The 22,239-nt window shown below is 41.7% G+C and overlaps 1 protein-coding gene across 1 annotated transcript; it reads right to left on the bottom strand.

Moving 5' to 3' along the window:
- Positions 1 to 19,482: 19,482 nt before the first annotated feature.
- Positions 19,483 to 20,892, bottom strand: LOC134949705 (paraneoplastic antigen Ma3 homolog). The gene has a single exon (XM_063938462.1). It carries the CDS (start codon positions 20,890 to 20,892, stop codon positions 19,483 to 19,485), a length of 1,410 nt encoding a protein of 469 aa, XP_063794532.1.
- Between the last annotated feature and the right edge of the window lie 1,347 nt (positions 20,893 to 22,239).

The following is a 22,239-nucleotide window of genomic DNA, read 5'->3' as shown; positions in this document are numbered from 1 at the left end:
TCGCACTCCTCTCCCTCTTTATACTCGTCTCCAGCCTCCTGGGTAACCGTCTCTTCCCCCCCGGAGTTTCCTCGAGCCTGTTGTCCACCGTCCCACGAGCCATTCCAGTCTCTGTTACCTCACACAGTCAATATTATATCTATAATACACCCCACTTTACAGCCTCCCCTTTATATATTTTGCACTGCAGCAAGGTATATATACATTAACATGTCACACTATAATTTACTAATTATAAATATATACATACATATATACATTTCTTATAATAAAGGTCACTCTACACTCCTCCCCCTGGTGGCAGGTATTGATCTCTCTTATATCTACCTGTCACCATCATAATTCTCATACTCTCTTGGGTACCACTCTAGTAATGGTCCCTCCGGCCATAAGTTACTATTATTCTGGAAGTATGGCCATGGCATTATTGTAGTTGAATGAACAGCTCGGGGTTCTTCACTAGGACTTCCCAGACGATCATAAGTTAGCATTAAAGGTGGCCTATGTGTCCGAATTGGTCGAACTCTTTGAGGCATAGGGGTGGTTTCCCTTCCGTAATTATCCTCAATGACAATGGACCCATCGGTTATTTCATCCCAACTAAGGTCATTACTATCCTCTACCAGTATATTGTCAAGAGGTCTTCCCCACTCGTAAGTGAGTCCTTCATTGTCATATGATTCTTTTCTTTGAGTTTCTTTTCCTGTGTTAATATCTCTTCTTTCTATTTCTCTATGAGTACTAGGATAATCATCACAATAGAAGTACCCCCGCTCCCTCTTCACTCAGCTCGATTGGTATGGTTTCACTGAATTCATATGAACTGGAGGGATTCTTTACTCTCTTAGGGATATGGTCCTCTTTCACCACCACTGATCGACCCATATCCATATTATCTTCAAAAGGAATGTTTTGGCCGACGGGTAATAGGTGATTTCGATGATAAGTAACAATCGGACCATCATGCTTTTCTGGTTTTAATTGATAGACCGGGATACCAGGTAGTTGTTTGATGACAGTATATGGTGATTCCTTCCAACGATTCGCTAATTTTTGTCGTCTAGGCGCTCCTAAACGTCGAAGCAGTACTCTGTCTCCAGGCAGTAATACCTGTTCAACCACCTTATTATCATATCTCTGTTTATTTTGTTCACCTCTTTTCTTGGAAGCGTTGTGAGCCAGATCAAAGGCGTCTTTTAAATCTTTCCTCAATCGTTTTACATACTGGGTATGGGTTTGAATACCAGAATTAATATCACTAACATTAGTCCCAAGGCAAATATCAATAGGCAGCCTAGCTTCTCGTCCAAACATCAATACATAAGGTGAATATCCGGTAGAGTCATTTACGGTACAATTATAGGCATGTACAAGTCTACAAACGTGTCTTTTCCACTGAATTTTGTCACGTGGATTCAGAGTTCCCAACATGTCAAGAAGAGTTCGATTAAAACGTTCGGGTTGTGGGTCTCCCTGAGGGTGATAGGGTGATGTTCTTGATTTCCTTATTCCACAACATAAGCACAGCTCTTGGATCAATTTACTTTCGAACTCTCTCCCTTGATCCGTGTGTATTCGAGCCGGTAGTCCGTAATGTACGAAAAACTTCTCCCATAATGTCTTAGCTACTGTTATAGCCTTTTGATCCACAGTGACATACGCTTGAGCGTATCGGGTGAAATGGTCAGTAGCTACCAATATGTGACTGTCTCTTCCAGTAGGATCCTCCAGTGACAAGAAATCGATACATACTAGCTCTAATGGTCCTGAGCTGTCCAGATTAATCAATCGGGCTGACGGCACTGGGATCGACTTTCTCAATATACAATTCCGACAATCTCTACAGTAGGCTTCAATATCCCTATTCATATAGGGCCAGTATATCCTTTCAGCGATCAATAGTCGTGTCTTCTCGTATCCTAAATGGCCATGGCAGTCATGTAGGGAGTGTAACACCATGGCAATATACTCATCCGGTAATACCAGTTGACAACGGAATTTTCCTGTCTTACCCTCTGTCTTTCTGTAGAGGACCCCTTTCTTAAAAATGAATCTTTTCCGCTGTCTTAACAAAACTTTTGTTTTATTAGATAATACTACTCCATCTGTATTCCTATGCCGGTTATTTAGACAATCTATTGCCATTGCCATATTAGTATCTCGTAGTTGAGCAGCCCGTAGTTGTTCTTTGGATAATACTTCCAGTCCTCCCATCTCAGCCTGGGATATCCAACAATACATTAAAGGTAAAGCTGTATCAGCTGCTCCCAATGAAATGACAATATCTTGTGGTTCTCCTCTTAGACAGATCATCTGATGACATAGTCCTTGCATAGCTGGTGCTGGGACTTCTATCCATTCATCATCGACACTATTAACAGTAGGATTCGGTAATCTGGATAAAGCATCCGCGTCAACATTACTTATCCCAGGTCTATATTTTAATGTGAAGTAGTAATTGGCCAATGCGGCCAACCAACGATGTCCAGTGGCGTCCAGACGGGCAGTGGAATTTATATACGTCAACGGGTTATTATCTGTATAGATGGTAAAATTTGTTCCGTACAGGTAGTCATGAAATTTTTCAACTACCGCCCACTTCAAAGCGAGGAACTCAAGTTTGTGCACAGCATATTTTCTCTCACTTTCTGATAATCCCCGGCTGATATAGGCAATAGGTCTCAATCTTCCTTGTGATCTTTGGTATAATACTCCTCCTAATCCATCAAATGATGCATCTATGTGTAACTCATATGGTTGGGTTGGATCTGCATAAGCCAACACCGGTGAATGTGTCAAACAATATTTAAGCCTTAGAAATGCATCCTCACATATTCCAGTCCATCTATCCCCGAATTCCTCCTGAGGCTTAAAGAAACGGTTAGATGTACTATTGCTTTTGTTCCGACTACTACCTCGGCTCGGGGGATAACCTTTAGTCAATTCCGTAAGGGGCCTAGCTATCCGGGAGTACTGTGGTACAAACCGCCTGTAGTAACCACAGAACCCCAGAAATGAACGTAGATCCTTCAAATTCTTCGGTCGGGGCCACCGCATTACAGCTTCCGTTTTCTCAGGGTCCGTAGCAATCCCTTCTCGATTTACTATATGTCCTAAGTATTTGACAGTAGTCTGACAAAATTTACATTTGTCAATAGACAATTTCAACCCCTTTTGTTGAAGCCGATCTAATACTTTCAACAACCGTGCATTATGTTCATCCAGTGTTTTTCCGAAAACAATAATGTCGTCTAAATAAACGAGTACTTCCCGGTAGCACATGTCTCCTACCGTTTGTTCCATTGTGCGTTGAAACGTGGCAGGTGCCCCTTTTACTCCCTGAGGCATCTTGAGGAACTCAAAAAATCCAATAGGGCAGATGAAGGCAGTCTTAGCCCTATCTTCCGCTTTCATCGGGATTTGGTAGTAACCACACCTCATATCCAATACTGAAAACCATTTACTACCTTGTAAGCAGTCCAGTGCTTCATCTACTCTAGGTACAGTGTATTGATCAGCAATAGTTCTACTGTTCAAAGTGCGGTAATCTATGCATAACCTGATGTCACCATTCTTTTTTCGTGCTACCACAATCGGAGAGGCATAAGGGCTTTCTGAGTCAGCTATCACATGATTTTCAAGTAGCTGTTTCAAATGTTGACGCACGTCATCGAAGTCTGCTGGAGCCAATCGCCGAGACCGTTCCCTGAAAGGGGTGAGATCATTTAAAGTAATCCTATGTTCTACTCCTAAGGCAGTGCCCAGATCCCATTCTTCTATTGAAAAAACAGTTCTTCTGACCAATAGTTCGTCTATTATTCGTTGTTTTTCTTGCAACTGTAGATCACTGTCCTTGAAACAAAGTTGCAATTTCGTAAGAAAAGGTTCACAGTTCCCTTCAACGAAGTTAGTGTTATGGATAAGGTATGTGTCTGCAAAGTCGTTGACTTTATCTTTTTGTGGTGAGCATAAATCTTCCTCAGGTTTATGATATAAGGATCTATATTGAGATAGACACCAGTCTGATAACGTCTTAAACAAATTTGAATTTGTGCCAATTATAACAGGTACAGCATCCCTATCTCCTGGGGGGTCCGGACACACCAGTGCTATGAATGGTAACGGGGTTGCTGGATCCGAGGTTAATAGGGGATGGAATTCAATGTTGGTCACAACATATCCTAAATAGGGATATTTTTGATCACTAAGTCCCCATATCGCTAATCCATCGACAGGTGAGATGTGAAGGTCGGATAGAAATTGCCGATACCAACTTTCGAAAATTATCGAAACCTGTGACCCACTATCTAGCAGCACCATACACGGATGACCATTTATGATGGCTTGTACCATGGGGGCCTTTCCCATCATTCCATCGGGGATGGTCATAGGCCACCGAGTATTCCCCATTGCGCACACCACTATAGTTCGGGAGTTGATGCGGGGGTCATCAACGTCCCTTCCTGGTTTTCCGGATGATTAACATTCTGATTTCCAACGTGGTTGGGGTTTCTTCCATAATTTCCAATTTGTGGGCACTCAAAAGATCTATGTCCCATCTGACCACACCTGTAGCAGATTATGTGATCTCTATTATCCCCCCGTCGATTCATTCCTCTCCCTCTCCCTCGGTTCACTGGTGACGGAAGACGGCTGTGCACTGTTATCAGTTGATCTAACTTTTTATTTTGTTCTTCTAAAAGTTTACACATTCGATCATGTGAGAAGGTGACATCAGGGATTGGGGATACTACAGTTGGTACTACCACTTTCACCCTCTTGATATTTTTTTCTCTATTGTCAATTTGGACCTCCTCTAATTTCACATCTTTAATGAGTTCACTCAATGTAGGTGGACGATCTCGAGCCCCACTACATCTAAGTCTCTGAGCTACTGGGCTTGAGGTCAGTGCCCCTCGCAATAAGTGCTTTAATCGACGTTCATCCATTTCCGATTGCTCTATCCCTCCTTTATCCAGGAGTTTATACAATATTTTATCCAATCGGTATATAAAATTAGTGAGTGGTTCTGAGGGTTCTTGGTAAGTATTATTTAATCGGGCCAATATGTCTCCCATGTCTTCAATAGTTCCAAATGAATAGTCTAACGCATTAAAGTAATCCTTCAATGTTGCATTAGTGTTGCTGCGTCGAGTAGCATGTATTATCCCCATGGCGGGGCCCCTTAGACTTTCAACAATCCTCTGCTTCTTAATATATTCGGGGCACCGCCATTCCTCTGAATGTTGAATGGCAGCCTCACGCCATGCATCGTAACCTTCTTCTCCAGTCGGTACAGGTATCACGCCAGAGAATACTCGTAATCTCCTATAGCCTCCTTCATAGTGCCACCTTTCAAATTGGCTCACTACTTTATCCATAACGGTTTCAACCTGGGGTTCTATAGATTCACCTACTGTTGTCTTGAGCTGTGAATTATCACCGTTGCCAGTGGCATCGTTCCCTTGAGGATCTGTCTCTTTGCTTGTATTTACGGCTTCGGTAGCCTCTCCGTCTCTCTCTTCAGTTCTTTTTGGCCATATTATTTGACACCTTCGACCTGAAGTTCCTCCTACTAATATGTTGATCGGTATTAGTGAAGGATCCAAGTAATCCTGTGTTGTGATTAATACTGCTATAATATCATCTATCGTTCCCTTCCACTTGTCCACCAATAAGGGGACCCGCACACCACACAATTTCAGTGCCTCTGTAATCACTTCATCATCAGTAACTCCAGTAAGGTCTCCTACTATACCCAGACTGCATCGAGTATTAATCTTGTGTTCTACACACCATTGGTATATGCTGTTTTCATTGATGACCTCCATCGTGGATATCTCGTTGATCCTGAAACGGTTAAAGATCTCAGCAGTGCCTCCAGTGTAGGCCTTGGTTTATTTCAAGTATTTTTCCTTCAGAGCTAGTGCCTCCACTCAGACCTTTAGTCTGCTCACGAAGTTTGGCAGACGGGGTAAAATCTGAGAAACCCCTATTATTTGGTATATATGTTGTTCAAATGTAGTCTGGGTGCTTTCAATATTATATATACAATTTAACATAACATTCCATTCACTTACTTGAATTACTGGATATCTGCACCTTCGTTACTATAACAGGATACTTAGCTCAGGAATGATTTGACCACATTAGATTTTGTAAATATCATACAGTTTACTTTGAATAATAATAATAGTATATATTATTTCAAAATATTACATGTGTTCTAGCGTTAACTATAAGTATATATATAACAATAATGCTACATTGACAATCTTAACAATCGTAAACTATACTTCCCCTCCACTATAGTCCCTCTTCTTCTAGAGATATATATTTGCAAATATATGATGTTCGTGCACTGAATTTTATTTGCTGTGTTGTAATTTCCAACTAGAGAAGTCAATTTATTTTATTTGTGGTAACGACTGGTTGATTTCTGAAGTAGGCTCGTATCAATAATCGATCCACTGTCGCAGCTAGTTAACTAATGGCTTGCACTAATGCCAACATCGTGACACTCAGTCTATTTCGATCAGTCGGCGTACTGACAATATCTAGTTGTATTTAACAGCTGCCAATCATTAATGGGATTTTTGAGTCTCCTTTACTGTAGTATATTATTTAACATATTTTCATTTGGCAATGCAGTAATTTATTCCTTGCAATATCTCTAGCGTGTATATAATAAAGATGTAACGTCCTATCCTTATTTTAATACTCTGTTCTTCTTTCTTTTGGTGTAGCTGTACTTTCTTCAGATGTCCATGCAACTTATAAGGTAAGTATAGTTAGGTTATTTCCTGGACCAATTAATGAAATTTCTCATTTAGATTATATATATTTCAAAAGTCTCCACACTCTAGGTGTAATCTTTTACCCTATGGCAGTATACCACAGGATCAGTCTATGCAGGGGATGGATATGAGGTTAAGTTACCAGGATTCTGGTATAGGTATTAGATAATGTTTCACTGACTAGCGAAGCTGTTAATACCGCTAGTATGATGGTATATGATGTTCATCGATGGAGAAGTATAATTGTCCGCTTCCTATTGTATTTCTATTCTGATAATAATTAATTGTATTGGCCTGTGGAGGAGACACCTTCGTAGGCAGTCTCTGAATTAGATCCTCCCACCAGGGTACTCGTCAGGTAACTGGCCGCCTATTATGCTGTACAGCAAGGGATATGTCCGCCCCTGTTGCCGGCTGGTTACTGTACCTCACACTGACCCGATCACAGCCCTTCAGTTTCCTGAGAAACGGCTGTCGTCCCGGCTGTCACTCTCTCTGCTGCGGCTCCCGGGATCACTCTCTCCGCGATCAGATCCACGATCACTCTCCCCCGTTAGTCAAGGCTGTCGGCCTGGCTGTCACCCTCTCCGCTGGCGGCTCCCGCGGCTCCTGGGTCACTCTCTCTGCGGTCTGATCCACGATCACTCTCCCCCGGCTTTCAGGTGAGTATCGTCGGAAATGCAAATAGCGGCTCCACCATCCATCCTCCTGCTCGTAGCTGCAACCGTCGTCGTGTCGCACTCCTCTCCCTCTTTATACTCGTCTCCAGCCTCCTGGGTAACCGTCTCTTCCCCCCCGGAGTTTCCTCGAGCCTGTTGTCCACCGTCCCACGAGCCATTCCAGTCTCTGTTACCTCACACAGTCAATATTATATCTATAATACACCCCACTTTACAGCCTCCCCTTTATATATTTTGCACTGCAGCAAGGTATATATACATTAACATGTCACACTATAATTTACTAATTATAAATATATACATACATATATACATTTCTTATAATAAAGGTCACTCTACACTCCTCCCCCTGGTGGCAGGTATTGATCTCTCTTATATCTACCTGTCACCATCATAATTCTCATACTCTCTTGGGTACCACTCTAGTAATGGTCCCTCCGGCCATAAGTTACTATTATTCTGGAAGTATGGCCATGGCATTATTGTAGTTGAATGAACAGCTCGGGGTTCTTCACTAGGACTTCCCAGACGATCATAAGTTAGCATTAAAGGTGGCCTATGTGTCCGAATTGGTCGAACTCTTTGAGGCATAGGGGTGGTTTCCCTTCCGTAATTATCCTCAATGACAATGGACCCATCGGTTATTTCATCCCAACTAAGGTCATTACTATCCTCTACCAGTATATTGTCAAGAGGTCTTCCCCACTCGTAAGTGAGTCCTTCATTGTCATATGATTCTTTTCTTTGAGTTTCTTTTCCTGTGTTAATATCTCTTCTTTCTATTTCTCTATGAGTACTAGGATAATCATCACAATAGAAGTACCCCGCTCCCTCTTCACTCAGCTCGATTGGTATGGTTTCACTGAATTCATATGAACTGGAGGGATTCTTTACTCTCTTAGGGATATGGTCCTCTTTCACCACCACTGATCGACCCATATCCATATTATCTTCAAAAGGAATGTTTTGGCCGACGGGTAATAGGTGATTTCGATGATAAGTAACAATCGGACCATCATGCTTTTCTGGTTTTAATTGATAGACCGGGATACCAGGTAGTTGTTTGATGACAGTATATGGTGATTCCTTCCAACGATTCGCTAATTTTTGTCGTCTAGGCGCTCCTAAACGTCGAAGCAGTACTCTGTCTCCAGGCAGTAATACCTGTTCAACCACCTTATTATCATATCTCTGTTTATTTTGTTCACCTCTTTTCTTGGAAGCGTTGTGAGCCAGATCAAAGGCGTCTTTTAAATCTTTCCTCAATCGTTTTACATACTGGGTATGGGTTTGAATACCAGAATTAATATCACTAACATTAGTCCCAAGGCAAATATCAATAGGCAGCCTAGCTTCTCGTCCAAACATCAATACATAAGGTGAATATCCGGTAGAGTCATTTACGGTACAATTATAGGCATGTACAAGTCTACAAACGTGTCTTTTCCACTGAATTTTGTCACGTGGATTCAGAGTTCCCAACATGTCAAGAAGAGTTCGATTAAAACGTTCGGGTTGTGGGTCTCCCTGAGGGTGATAGGGTGATGTTCTTGATTTCCTTATTCCACAACATAAGCACAGCTCTTGGATCAATTTACTTTTGAACTCTCTCCCTTGATCCGTGTGTATTCGAGCCGGTAGTCCGTAATGTACGAAAAACTTCTCCCATAATGTCTTAGCTACTGTTATAGCCTTTTGATCCACAGTGACATACGCTTGAGCGTATCGGGTGAAATGGTCAGTAGCTACCAATATGTGACTGTCTCTTCCAGTAGGATCCTCCAGTGACAAGAAATCGATACATACTAGCTCTAATGGTCCTGAGCTGTCCAGATTAATCAATCGGGCTGACGGCACTGGGATCGACTTTCTCAATATACAATTCCGACAATCTCTACAGTAGGCTTCAATATCCCTATTCATATAGGGCCAGTATATCCTTTCAGCGATCAATAGTCGTGTCTTCTCGTATCCTAAATGGCCATGGCAGTCATGTAGGGAGTGTAACACCATGGCAATATACTCATCCGGTAATACCAGTTGACAACGGAATTTTCCTGTCTTACCCTCTGTCTTTCTGTAGAGGACCCCTTTCTTAAAAATGAATCTTTTCCGCTGTCTTAACAAAACTTTTGTTTTATTAGATAATACTACTCCATCTGTATTCCTATGCCGGTTATTTAGACAATCTATTGCCATTGCCATATTAGTATCTCGTAGTTGAGCAGCCCGTAGTTGTTCTTTGGATAATACTTCCAGTCCTCCCATCTCAGCCTGGGATATCCAACAATACATTAAAGGTAAAGCTGTATCAGCTGCTCCCAATGAAATGACAATATCTTGTGGTTCTCCTCTTAGACAGATCATCTGATGACATAGTCCTTGCATAGCTGGTGCTGGGACTTCTATCCATTCATCATCGACACTATTAACAGTAGGATTCGGTAATCTGGATAAAGCATCCGCGTCAACATTACTTATCCCAGGTCTATATTTTAATGTGAAGTAGTAATTGGCCAATGCGGCCAACCAACGATGTCCAGTGGCGTCCAGACGGGCAGTGGAATTTATATACGTCAACGGGTTATTATCTGTATAGATGGTAAAATTTGTTCCGTACAGGTAGTCATGAAATTTTTCAACTACCGCCCACTTCAAAGCGAGGAACTCAAGTTTGTGCACAGCATATTTTCTCTCACTTTCTGATAATCCCCGGCTGATATAGGCAATAGGTCTCAATCTTCCTTGTGATCTTTGGTATAATACTCCTCCTAATCCATCAAATGATGCATCTATGTGTAACTCATATGGTTGGGTTGGATCTGCATAAGCCAACACCGGTGAATGTGTCAAACAATATTTAAGCCTTAGAAATGCATCCTCACATATTCCAGTCCATCTATCCCCGAATTCCTCCTGAGGCTTAAAGAAACGGTTAGATGTACTATTGCTTTTGTTCCGACTACTACCTCGGCTCGGGGGATAACCTTTAGTCAATTCCGTAAGGGGCCTAGCTATCCGGGAGTACTGTGGTACAAACCGCCTGTAGTAACCACAGAACCCCAGAAATGAACGTAGATCCTTCAGATTCTTCGGTCGGGGCCACCGCATTACAGCTTCCATTTTCTCAGGGTCCGTAGCAATCCCTTCTCGATTTACTATATGTCCTAAGTATTTGACAGTAGTCTGACAAAATTTACATTTGTCAATAGACAATTTCAACCCCTTTTGTTGAAGCCGATCTAATACTTTCAACAACCGTGCATTATGTTCATCCAGTGTTTTTCCGAAAACAATAATGTCGTCTAAATAAACGAGTACTTCCCGGTAGCACATGTCTCCTACCGTTTGTTCCATTGTGCGTTGAAACGTGGCAGGTGCCCCTTTTACTCCCTGAGGCATCTTGAGGAACTCAAAAAATCCAATAGGGCAGATGAAGGCAGTCTTAGCCCTATCTTCCGCTTTCATCGGGATTTGGTAGTAACCACACCTCATATCCAATACTGAAAACCATTTACTACCTTGTAAGCAGTCCAGTGCTTCATCTACTCTAGGTACAGTGTATTGATCAGCAATAGTTCTACTGTTCAAAGTGCGGTAATCTATGCATAACCTGATGTCACCATTCTTTTTTCGTGCTACCACAATCGGAGAGGCATAAGGGCTTTCTGAGTCAGCTATCACATGATTTTCAAGTAGCTGTTTCAAATGTTGACGCACGTCATCGAAGTCTGCTGGAGCCAATCGCCGAGACCGTTCCCTGAAAGGGGTGAGATCATTTAAAGTAATCCTATGTTCTACTCCTAAGGCAGTGCCCAGATCCCATTCTTCTATTGAAAAAACAGTTCTTCTGACCAATAGTTCGTCTATTATTCGTTGTTTTTCTTGCAACTGTAGATCACTGTCCTTGAAACAAAGTTGCAATTTCGTAAGAAAAGGTTCACAGTTCCCTTCAACGAAGTTAGTGTTATGGATAAGGTATGTGTCTGCAAAGTCGTTGACTTTATCTTTTTGTGGTGAGCATAAATCTTCCTCAGGTTTATGATATAAGGATCTATATTGAGATAGACACCAGTCTGATAACGTCTTAAACAAATTTGAATTTGTGCCAATTATAACAGGTACAGCATCCCTATCTCCTGGGGGGTCCGGACACACCAGTGCTATGAATGGTAACGGGGTTGCTGGATCCGAGGTTAATAGGGGATGGAATTCAATGTTGGTCACAACATATCCTAAATAGGGATATTTTTGATCACTAAGTCCCCATATCGCTAATCCATCGACAGGTGAGATGTGAAGGTCGGATAGAAATTGCCGATACCAACTTTCGAAAATTATCGAAACCTGTGACCCACTATCTAGCAGCACCATACACGGATGACCATTTATGATGGCTTGTACCATGGGGGCCTTTCCCATCATTCCATCGGGGATGGTCATAGGCCACCGAGTATTCCCCATTGCGCACACCACTATAGTTCGGGAGTTGATGCGGGGGTCATCAACGTCCCTTCCTGGTTTTCCGGATGATTAACATTCTGATTTCCAACGTGGTTGGGGTTTCTTCCATAATTTCCAATTTGTGGGCACTCAAAAGATCTATGTCCCATCTGACCACACCTGTAGCAGATTATGTGATCTCTATTATCCCCCCGTCGATTCATTCCTCTCCCTCTCCCTCGGTTCACTGGTGACGGAATACGGCTGTGCACTGTTATCAGTTGATCTAACTTTTTATTTTGTTCTTCTAAAAGTTTACACATTCGATCATGTGAGAAGGTGACATCAGGGATTGGGGATACTACAGTTGGTACTACCACTTTCACCCTCTTGATATTTTTTTCTCTATTGTCAATTTGGACCTCCTCTAATTTCACATCTTTAATGAGTTCACTCAATGTAGGTGGACGATCTCGAGCCCCACTACATCTAAGTCTCTGAGCTACTGGGCTTGAGGTCAGTGCCCCTCGCAATAAGTGCTTTAATCGACGTTCATCCATTTCCGATTGCTCTATCCCTCCTTTATCCAGGAGTTTATACAATATTTTATCCAATCGGTATATAAAATTAGTGAGTGGTTCTGAGGGTTCTTGGTAAGTATTATTTAATCGGGCCAATATGTCTCCCATGTCTTCAATAGTTCCAAATGAATAGTCTAACGCATTAAAGTAATCCTTCAATGTTGCATTAGTGTTGCTGCGTCGAGTAGCATGTATTATCCCCATGGCGGGGCCCCTTAGACTTTCAACAATCCTCTGCTTCTTAATATATTCGGGGCACCGCCATTCCTCTGAATGTTGAATGGCAGCCTCACGCCATGCATCGTAACCTTCTTCTCCAGTCGGTACAGGTATCACGCCAGAGAATACTCGTAATCTCCTATAGCCTCCTTCATAGTGCCACCTTTCAAATTGGCTCACTACTTTATCCATAACGGTTTCAACCTGGGGTTCTATAGATTCACCTACTGTTGTCTTGAGCTGTGAATTATCACCGTTGCCAGTGGCATCGTTCCCTTGAGGATCTGTCTCTTTGCTTGTATTTACGGCTTCGGTAGCCTCTCCGTCTCTCTCTTCAGTTCTTTTTGGCCATATTATTTGACACCTTCGACCTGAAGTTCCTCCTACTAATATGTTGATCGGTATTAGTGAAGGATCCAAGTAATCCTGTGTTGTGATTAATACTGCTATAATATCGTCTATCGTTCCCTTCCACTTGTCCACCAATAAGGGGACCCGCACACCACACAATTTCAGTGCCTCTGTAATCACTTCATCATCAGTAACTCCAGTAAGGTCTCCTACTATACCCAGACTGCATCGAGTATTAATCTTGTGTTCTACACACCATTGGTATATGCTGTTTTCATTGATGACCTCCATCGTGGATATCTCGTTGATCCTGAAACGGTTAAAGATCTCAGCAGTGCCTCCAGTGTAGGCCTTGGTTTATTTCAAGTATTTTTCCTTCAGAGCTAGTGCCTCCACTCAGACCTTTAGTCTGCTCACGAAGTTTGGCAGACGGGGTAAAATCTGAGAAACCCCTATTATTTGGTATATATGTTGTTCAAATGTAGTCTGGGTGCTTTCAATATTATATATACAATTTAACATAACATTCCATTCACTTACTTGAATTACTGGATATCTGCACCTTCGTTACTATAACAGGATACTTAGCTCAGGAATGATTTGACCACATTAGATTTTGTAAATATCATACAGTTTACTTTGAATAATAATAATAGTATATATTATTTCAAAATATTACATGTGTTCTAGCGTTAACTATAAGTATATATATAACAATAATGCTACATTGACAATCTTAACAATCGTAAACTATACTTCCCCTCCACTATAGTCCCTCTTCTTCTAGAGATATATATTTGCAAATATATGATGTTCGTGCACTGAATTTTATTTGCTGTGTTGTAATTTCCAACTAGAGAAGTCAATTTATTTTATTTGTGGTAACGACTGGTTGATTTCTGAAGTAGGCTCGTATCAATAATCGATCCACTGTCGCAGCTAGTTAACTAATGGCTTGCACTAATGCCAACATCGTGACACTCAGTCTATTTCGATCAGTCGGCGTACTGACAATATCTAGTTGTATTTAACAGCTGCCAATCATTAATGGGATTTTTGAGTCTCCTTTACTGTAGTATATTATTTAACATATTTTCATTTGGCAATGCAGTAATTTATTCCTTGCAATATCTCTAGCGTGTATATAATAAAGATGTAACGTCCTATCCTTATTTTAATACTCTGTTCTTCTTTCTTTTGGTGTAGCTGTACTTTCTTCAGATGTCCATGCAACTTATAAGGTAAGTATAGTTAGGTTATTTCCTGGACCAATTAATGAAATTTCTCATTTAGATTATATATATTTCAAAAGTCTCCACACTCTAGGTGTAATCTTTTACCCTATGGCAGTATACCACAGGATCAGTCTATGCAGGGGATGGATATGAGGTTAAGTTACCAGGATTCTGGTATAGGTATTAGATAATGTTTCACTGACTAGCGAAGCTGTTAATACCGCTAGTATGATGGTATATGATGTTCATCGATGGAGAAGTATAATTGTCCGCTTCCTATTGTATTTCTATTCTGATAATAATTAATTGTATTGGCCTGTGGAGGAGACACCTTCGTAGGCAGTCTCTGAATTAGATCCTCCCACCAGGGTACTCGTCAGGTAACTGGCCGCCTATTATGCTGTACAGCAAGGGATATGTCCGCCCCTGTTGCCGGCTGGTTACTGTACCTCACACTGACCCGATCACAGCCCTTCAGTTTCCTGAGAAACGGCTGTCGTCCCGGCTGTCACTCTCTCTGCTGCGGCTCCCGGGATCACTCTCTCCGCGATCAGATCCACGATCACTCTCCCCCGTTAGTCAAGGCTGTCGGCCTGGCTGTCACCCTCTCCGCTGGCGGCTCCCGCGGCTCCTGGGTCACTCTCTCTGCGGTCTGATCCACGATCACTCTCCCCCGGCTTTCAGGTGAGTATCGTCGGAAATGCAAATAGCGGCTCCACCATCCATCCTCCTGCTCGTAGCTGCAACCGTCGTCGTGTCGCACTCCTCTCCCTCTTTATACTCGTCTCCAGCCTCCTGGGTAACCGTCTCTTCCCCCCCGGAGTTTCCTCGAGCCTGTTGTCCACCGTCCCACGAGCCATTCCAGTCTCTGTTACCTCACACAGTCAATATTATATCTATAATACACCCCACTTTACAGCCTCCCCTTTATATATTTTGCACTGCAGCAAGGTATATATACATTAACATGTCACACTATAATTTACTAATTATAAATATATACATACATATATACATTTCTTATAATAAAGGTCACTCTACACTCCTCCCCCTGGTGGCAGGTATTGATCTCTCTTATATCTACCTGTCACCATCATAATTCTCATACTCTCTTGGGTACCACTCTAGTAATGGTCCCTCCGGCCATAAGTTACTATTATTCTGGAAGTATGGCCATGGCATTATTGTAGTTGAATGAACAGCTCGGGGTTCTTCACTAGGACTTCCCAGACGATCATAAGTTAGCATTAAAGGTGGCCTATGTGTCCGAATTGGTCGAACTCTTTGAGGCATAGGGGTGGTTTCCCTTCCGTAATTATCCTCAATGACAATGGACCCATCGGTTATTTCATCCCAACTAAGGTCATTACTATCCTCTACCAGTATATTGTCAAGAGGTCTTCCCCACTCGTAAGTGAGTCCTTCATTGTCATATGATTCTTTTCTTTGAGTTTCTTTTCCTGTGTTAATATCTCTTCTTTCTATTTCTCTATGAGTACTAGGATAATCATCACAATAGAAGTACCCCCGCTCCCTCTTCACTCAGCTCGATTGGTATGGTTTCACTGAATTCATATGAACTGGAGGGATTCTTTACTCTCTTAGGGATATGGTCCTCTTTCACCACCACTGATCGACCCATATCCATATTATCTTCAAAAGGAATGTTTTGGCCGACGGGTAATAGGTGATTTCGATGATAAGTAACAATCGGACCATCATGCTTTTCTGGTTTTAATTGATAGACCGGGATACCAGGTAGTTGTTTGATGACAGTATATGGTGATTCCTTCCAACGATTCGCTAATTTTTGTCGTCTAGGCGCTCCTAAACGTCGAAGCAGTACTCTGTCTCCAGGCAGTAATACCTGTTCAACCACCTTATTATCATATCTCTGTTTATTTTGTTCACCTCTTTTCTTGGAAGCGTTGTGAGCCAGATCAAAGGCGTCTTTTAAATCTTTCCTCAATCGTTTTACATACTGGGTATGGGTTTGAATACCAGAATTAATATCACTAACATTAGTCCCAAGGCAAATATCAATAGGCAGCCTAGCTTCTCGTCCAAACATCAATACATAAGGTGAATATCCGGTAGAGTCATTTACGGTACAATTATAGGCATGTACAAGTCTACAAACGTGTCTTTTCCACTGAATTTTGTCACGTGGATTCAGAGTTCCCAACATGTCAAGAAGAGTTCGATTAAAACGTTCGGGTTGTGGGTCTCCCTGAGGGTGATAGGGTGATGTTCTTGATTTCCTTATTCCACAACATAAGCACAGCTCTTGGATCAATTTACTTTCGAACTCTCTCCCTTGATCCGTGTGTATTCGAGCCGGTAGTCCGTAATGTACGAAAAACTTCTCCCATAATGTCTTAGCTACTGTTATAGCCTTTTGATCCACAGTGACATACGCTTGAGCGTATCGGGTGAAATGGTCAGTAGCTACCAATATGTGACTGTCTCTTCCAGTAGGATCCTCCAGTGACAAGAAATCGATACATACTAGCTCTAATGGTCCTGAGCTGTCCAGATTAATCAATCGGGCTGACGGCACTGGGATCGACTTTCTCAATATACAATTCCGACAATCTCTACAGTAGGCTTCAATATCCCTATTCATATAGGGCCAGTATATCCTTTCAGCGATCAATAGTCGTGTCTTCTCGTATCCTAAATGGCCATGGCAGTCATGTAGGGAGTGTAACACCATGGCAATATACTCATCCGGTAATACCAGTTGACAACGGAATTTTCCTGTCTTACCCTCTGTCTTTCTGTAGAGGACCCCTTTCTTAAAAATTAATCTTTTCCGCTGTCTTAACAAAACTTTTGTTTTATTAGATAATACTACTCCATCTGTATTCCTATGCCGGTTATTTAGACAATCTATGCCATTGCCATATTAGTATCTCGTAGTTGAGCAGCCCGTAGTTGTTCTTTGGATAATACTTCCAGTCCTCCCATCTCAGCCCTGGGATATCCAACAATACATTAAAGGTAAAGCTGTATCAGCTGCTCCCAATGAAATGACAATATCTTGTGGTTCTCCTCTTAGACAGATCATCTGATGACATAGTCCTTGCATAGCTGGTGCTGGGAACTCTATCCATTCATCATCGACACTATTAACTGTAGGATTCGGTAATCTGGATAAAGCATCCGCGTCAACATTACTTATCCCAGGTCTATATTTTAATGTGAAGTAGTAATTGGCCAATGCGGCCAACCAACGATGTCCAGTGGCGTCCAGACGGGCAGTGGAATTTATATACGTCAACGGGTTATTATCTGTATAGATGGTAAAATTTGTTCCGTACAGGTAGTCATGAAATTTTTCAACTACCGCCCACTTCAAAGCGAGGAACTCAAGTTTGTGCACAGCATATTTTCTCTCACTTTCTGATAATCCCCGGCTGATATAGGCAATAGGTCTCAATCTTCCTTGTGATCTTTGGTATAATACTCCTCCTAATCCATCAAATGATGCATCTATGTGTAACTCATATGGTTGGGTTGGATCTGCATAAGCCAACACCGGTGAATGTGTCAAACAATATTTAAGCCTTAGAAATGCATCCTCACATATTCCAGTCCATCTATCCCCGAATTCCTCCTGAGGCTTAAAGAAACGGTTAGATGTACTATTGCTTTTTGTTCCGACTACTACCTCGGCTCGGGGGATAACCTTTAGTCAATTCCGTAAGGGGCCTAGCTATCCGGAGTACTGTGGTACAAACCGCCTGTAGTAACCACAGAACCCCAGAAATGAACGTAGATCCTTCAGATTCTTCGGTCGGGGCCACCGCATTACAGCTTCCGTTTTCTCAGGTCCGTAGCAATCCCTTCTCGATTTACTATATGTCCTAAGTATTTGACAGTAGTCTGACAAAATTTACATTTGTCAATAGACAATTTCAACCCCTTTTGTTGAAGCCGATCTAATACTTTCAACAACCGTGCATTATGTTCATCCAGTGTTTTTCCCGAAAACAATAATGTCGTCTAAATAAACGAGTACTTCCCGGTAGCACATGTCTCCTACCGTTGTTCCATTGTGCGTTGAAACGTGGCAGGTGCCCCTTTTACTCCCTGAGGCATCTTGAGGAACTCAAAAAATCCAATAGGGCAGATGAAGGCAGTCCTTAGCCCTATCTTCCGCTTTCATCGGGATTTGGTAGTAACCACACCTCATATCCAATACTGAAAACCATTTACTACCTTGTAAGCAGTCCAGTGCTTCATCTACTCTAGGTACAGTGTATTGATCAGCAATAGTTCTACTGTTCAAAGTGCGGTAATCTATGCATAACCTGATTGTCACCATTCTTTTTCGTGCTACCACAATCGGAGAGGCATAAGGGCTTTCTGAGTCAGCTATCACATGATTTTCAAGTAGCTGTTTCAAATGTTGACGCACGTCATCGAAGTCTGCTGGAGCCAATCGCCGAGACCGTTCCCTGAAAGGGGTGAGATCATTAAAGTAATCCTATGTTCTACTCCTAAGGCAGTGCCCAGATCCCATTCTTCTATTGAAAAAACAGTTCTTCTGACCAATAGTTCGTCTATTATTCGTTGTTTTTCTTGCAACTGTAGAATACTGTCCTTGAAACAAAGTTGCAATTTCGTAAGAAAAGGTTCACAGTTCCTTCAACGAAGTTAGTGTTATGGATAAGGTATGTGTCTGCAAAGTCGTTGACTTTATCTTTTTGTGGTGAGCATAAATCTTCCTCAGGTTTATGATATAAGGATCTATATTGAGATAGACACCAGTCTGATAACGTCTTAAACAAATTTGAATTTGTGCCAATTATAACAGGTACAGCATCCCTATCTCCTGGGGGGTCCGGACACACCAGTGCTATGAATGGTAACGGGTTGCTGGATCCGAGGTTAATAGGGGATGGAATTCAATGTTGGTCACAACATATCCTAAATAGGGATATTTTTGATCACTAAGTCCCCATATCGCTAATCCATCGACAGGTGAGATGTGAAGGTCGGATAGAAATTGCCGATACCAACTTTCGAAAATTATCGAAACCTTGTGACCCACTATCTAGCAGCACCATACACGGATGACCATTTATGATGGCTTGTACCATGGGGGCCTTTCCCATCATTCCATCGGGGATGGTCATAGGCCACCGAGTATTCCCCATTGCGCACACCACTATAGTTCGGGAGTTGATGCGGGGGTCATCAACGTCCCTTCCTGGTTTTCCGGATGATTAACATTCTGATTTCCAACGTGGTTGGGGTTTCTTCCATAATTTCCATTTTGTGGGCACTCAAAAGATCTATGTCCCATCTGACCGAACCTGTAGCAGATTATGTGATCTCTATTATCCCCCCGTCGATTCATTCCTCTCCCTCTCCCTCGGTTCACTGGTGACGGAATACGGCTGTGCACTGTTATCAGTTGATCTAACTTTTTATTTTGTTCTTCTAAAAGTTTACACATTCGATCATGTGAGAAGGTGACATCAGGGATTGGGGATACTACAGTTGGTACTACCACTTTCACCCTCTTGATATTTTTTTCTCTATTGTCAATTTGGACCTCCTCTAATTTCACATCTTTAATGAGTTCACTCAATGTAGGTGGACGATCTCGAGCCCCACTACATCTAAGTCTCTGAGCTACTGGGCTTGAGGTCAGTGCCCCTCGCAATAAGTGCTTTAATCGACGTTCATCCATTTCCGATTGCTCTATCCCTCCTTTATCCAGGAGTTTATACAATATTTTATCCAATCGGTATATAAAATTAGTGAGTGGTTCTGAGGGTTCTTGGTAAGTATTATTTAATCGGGCCAATATGTCTCCCATGTCTTCAATAGTTCCAAATGAATAGTCTAACGCATTAAAGTAATCCTTCAATGTTGCATTAGTGTTGCTGCGTCGAGTAGCATGTATTATCCCCATGGCGGGGCCCCTTAGACTTTCAACAATCCTCTGCTTCTTAATATATTCGGGGCACCGCCATTCCTCTGAATGTTGAATGGCAGCCTCACGCCATGCATCGTAACCTTCTTCTCCAGTCGGTACAGATATCACGCCAGAGAATACTCGTAATCTCCTATAGCCTCCTTCATAGTGCCACCTTTCAAATTGGCTCACTACTTTATCCATAACGGTTTCAACCTGGGGTTCTATAGATTCACCTACTGTTGTCTTGAGCTGTGAATTATCACCGTTGCCAGTGGCATCGTTCCCTTGAGGATCTGTCTCTTTGCTTGTATTTACGGCTTCGGTAGCCTCTCCGTCTCTCTCTTCAGTTCTTTTTGGCCATATTATTTGACACCTTCGACCTGAAGTTCCTCCTACTAATATGTTGATCGGTATTAGTGAAGGATCCAAGTAATCCTGTGTTGTGATTAATACTGCTATAATATCGTCTATCGTTCCCTTCCACTTGTCCACCAATAAGGGGACCCGCACACCACACAATTTCAGTGCCTCTGTAATCACTTCATCATCAGTAACTCCAGTAAGGTCTCCTACTATACCCAGACTGCATCGAGTATTAATCTTGTGTTCTACACACCATTGGTATATGCTGTTTTCATTGATGACCTCCATCGTGGATATCTCGTTGATCCTGAAACGGTTAAAGATCTCAGCAGTGCCTCCAGTGTAGGCCTTGGTTTATTTCAAGTATTTTTCCTTCAGAGCTAGTGCCTCCACTCAGACCTTTAGTCTGCTCACGAAGTTTGGCAGACGGGGTAAAATCTGAGAAACCCCTATTATTTGGTATATATGTTGTTCAAATGTAGTCTGGGTGCTTTCAATATTATATATACAATTTAACATAACATTCCATTCACTTACTTGAATTACTGGATATCTGCACCTTCGTTACTATAACAGGATACTTAGCTCAGGAATGATTTGACCACATTAGATTTTGTAAATATCATACAGTTTACTTTGAATAATAATAATAGTATATATTATTTCAAAATATTACATGTGTTCTAGCGTTAACTATAAGTATATATATAACAATAATGCTACATTGACAATCTTAACAATCGTAAACTATACTTCCCCTCCACTATAGTCCCTCTTCTTCTAGAGATATATATTTGCAAATATATGATGTTCGTGCACTGAATTTTATTTGCTGTGTTGTAATTTCCAACTAGAGAAGTCAATTTATTTTATTTGTGGTAACGACTGGTTGATTTCTGAAGTAGGCTCGTATCAATAATCGATCCACTGTCGCAGCTAGTTAACTAATGGCTTGCACTAATGCCAACATCGTGACACTCAGTCTATTTCGATCAGTCGGCGTACTGACAATATCTAGTTGTATTTAACAGCTGCCAATCATTAATGGGATTTTTGAGTCTCCTTTACTGTAGTATATTATTTAACATATTTTCATTTGGCAATGCAGTAATTTATTCCTTGCAATATCTCTAGCGTGTATATAATAAAGATGTAACGTCCTATCCTTATTTTAATACTCTGTTCTTCTTTCTTTTGGTGTAGCTGTACTTTCTTCAGATGTCCATGCAACTTATAAGGTAAGTATAGTTAGGTTATTTCCTGGACCAATTAATGAAATTTCTCATTTAGATTATATATATTTCAAAAGTCTCCACACTCTAGGTGTAATCTTTTACCCTATGGCAGTATACCACAGGATCAGTCTATGCAGGGGATGGATATGAGGTTAAGTTACCAGGATTCTGGTATAGGTATTAGATAATGTTTCACTGACTAGCGAAGCTGTTAATACCGCTAGTATTATGGTATATGATGTTCATCGATGGAGAAGTATAATTGTCCGCTTCCTATTGTATTTCTATTCTGATAATAATTAATTGTATTGGCCTGTGGAGGAGACACCTTCGTAGGCAGTCTCTGAATTAGATCCTCCCACCAGGGTACTCGTCAGGTAACTGGCCGCCTATTATGCTG

This window comes from Pseudophryne corroboree, chromosome 8 (assembly GCF_028390025.1).
Source record: "Pseudophryne corroboree isolate aPseCor3 chromosome 8, aPseCor3.hap2, whole genome shotgun sequence".
Classification (NCBI taxonomy): Eukaryota; Metazoa; Chordata; class Amphibia; order Anura; family Myobatrachidae; genus Pseudophryne; species Pseudophryne corroboree.
Note: the sequence above shows the minus strand (reverse complement) of the source record. Positions and strands in the feature narration are given on the sequence as shown.

Excerpts from the sequence above, each read along its gene's own strand:
- LOC134949705 (XM_063938462.1), bottom strand. The coding sequence starts at position 20,892 with ATGGAGGTCATCAATGAAAACAGCATATACCAATGGTGTGTAGAACAC.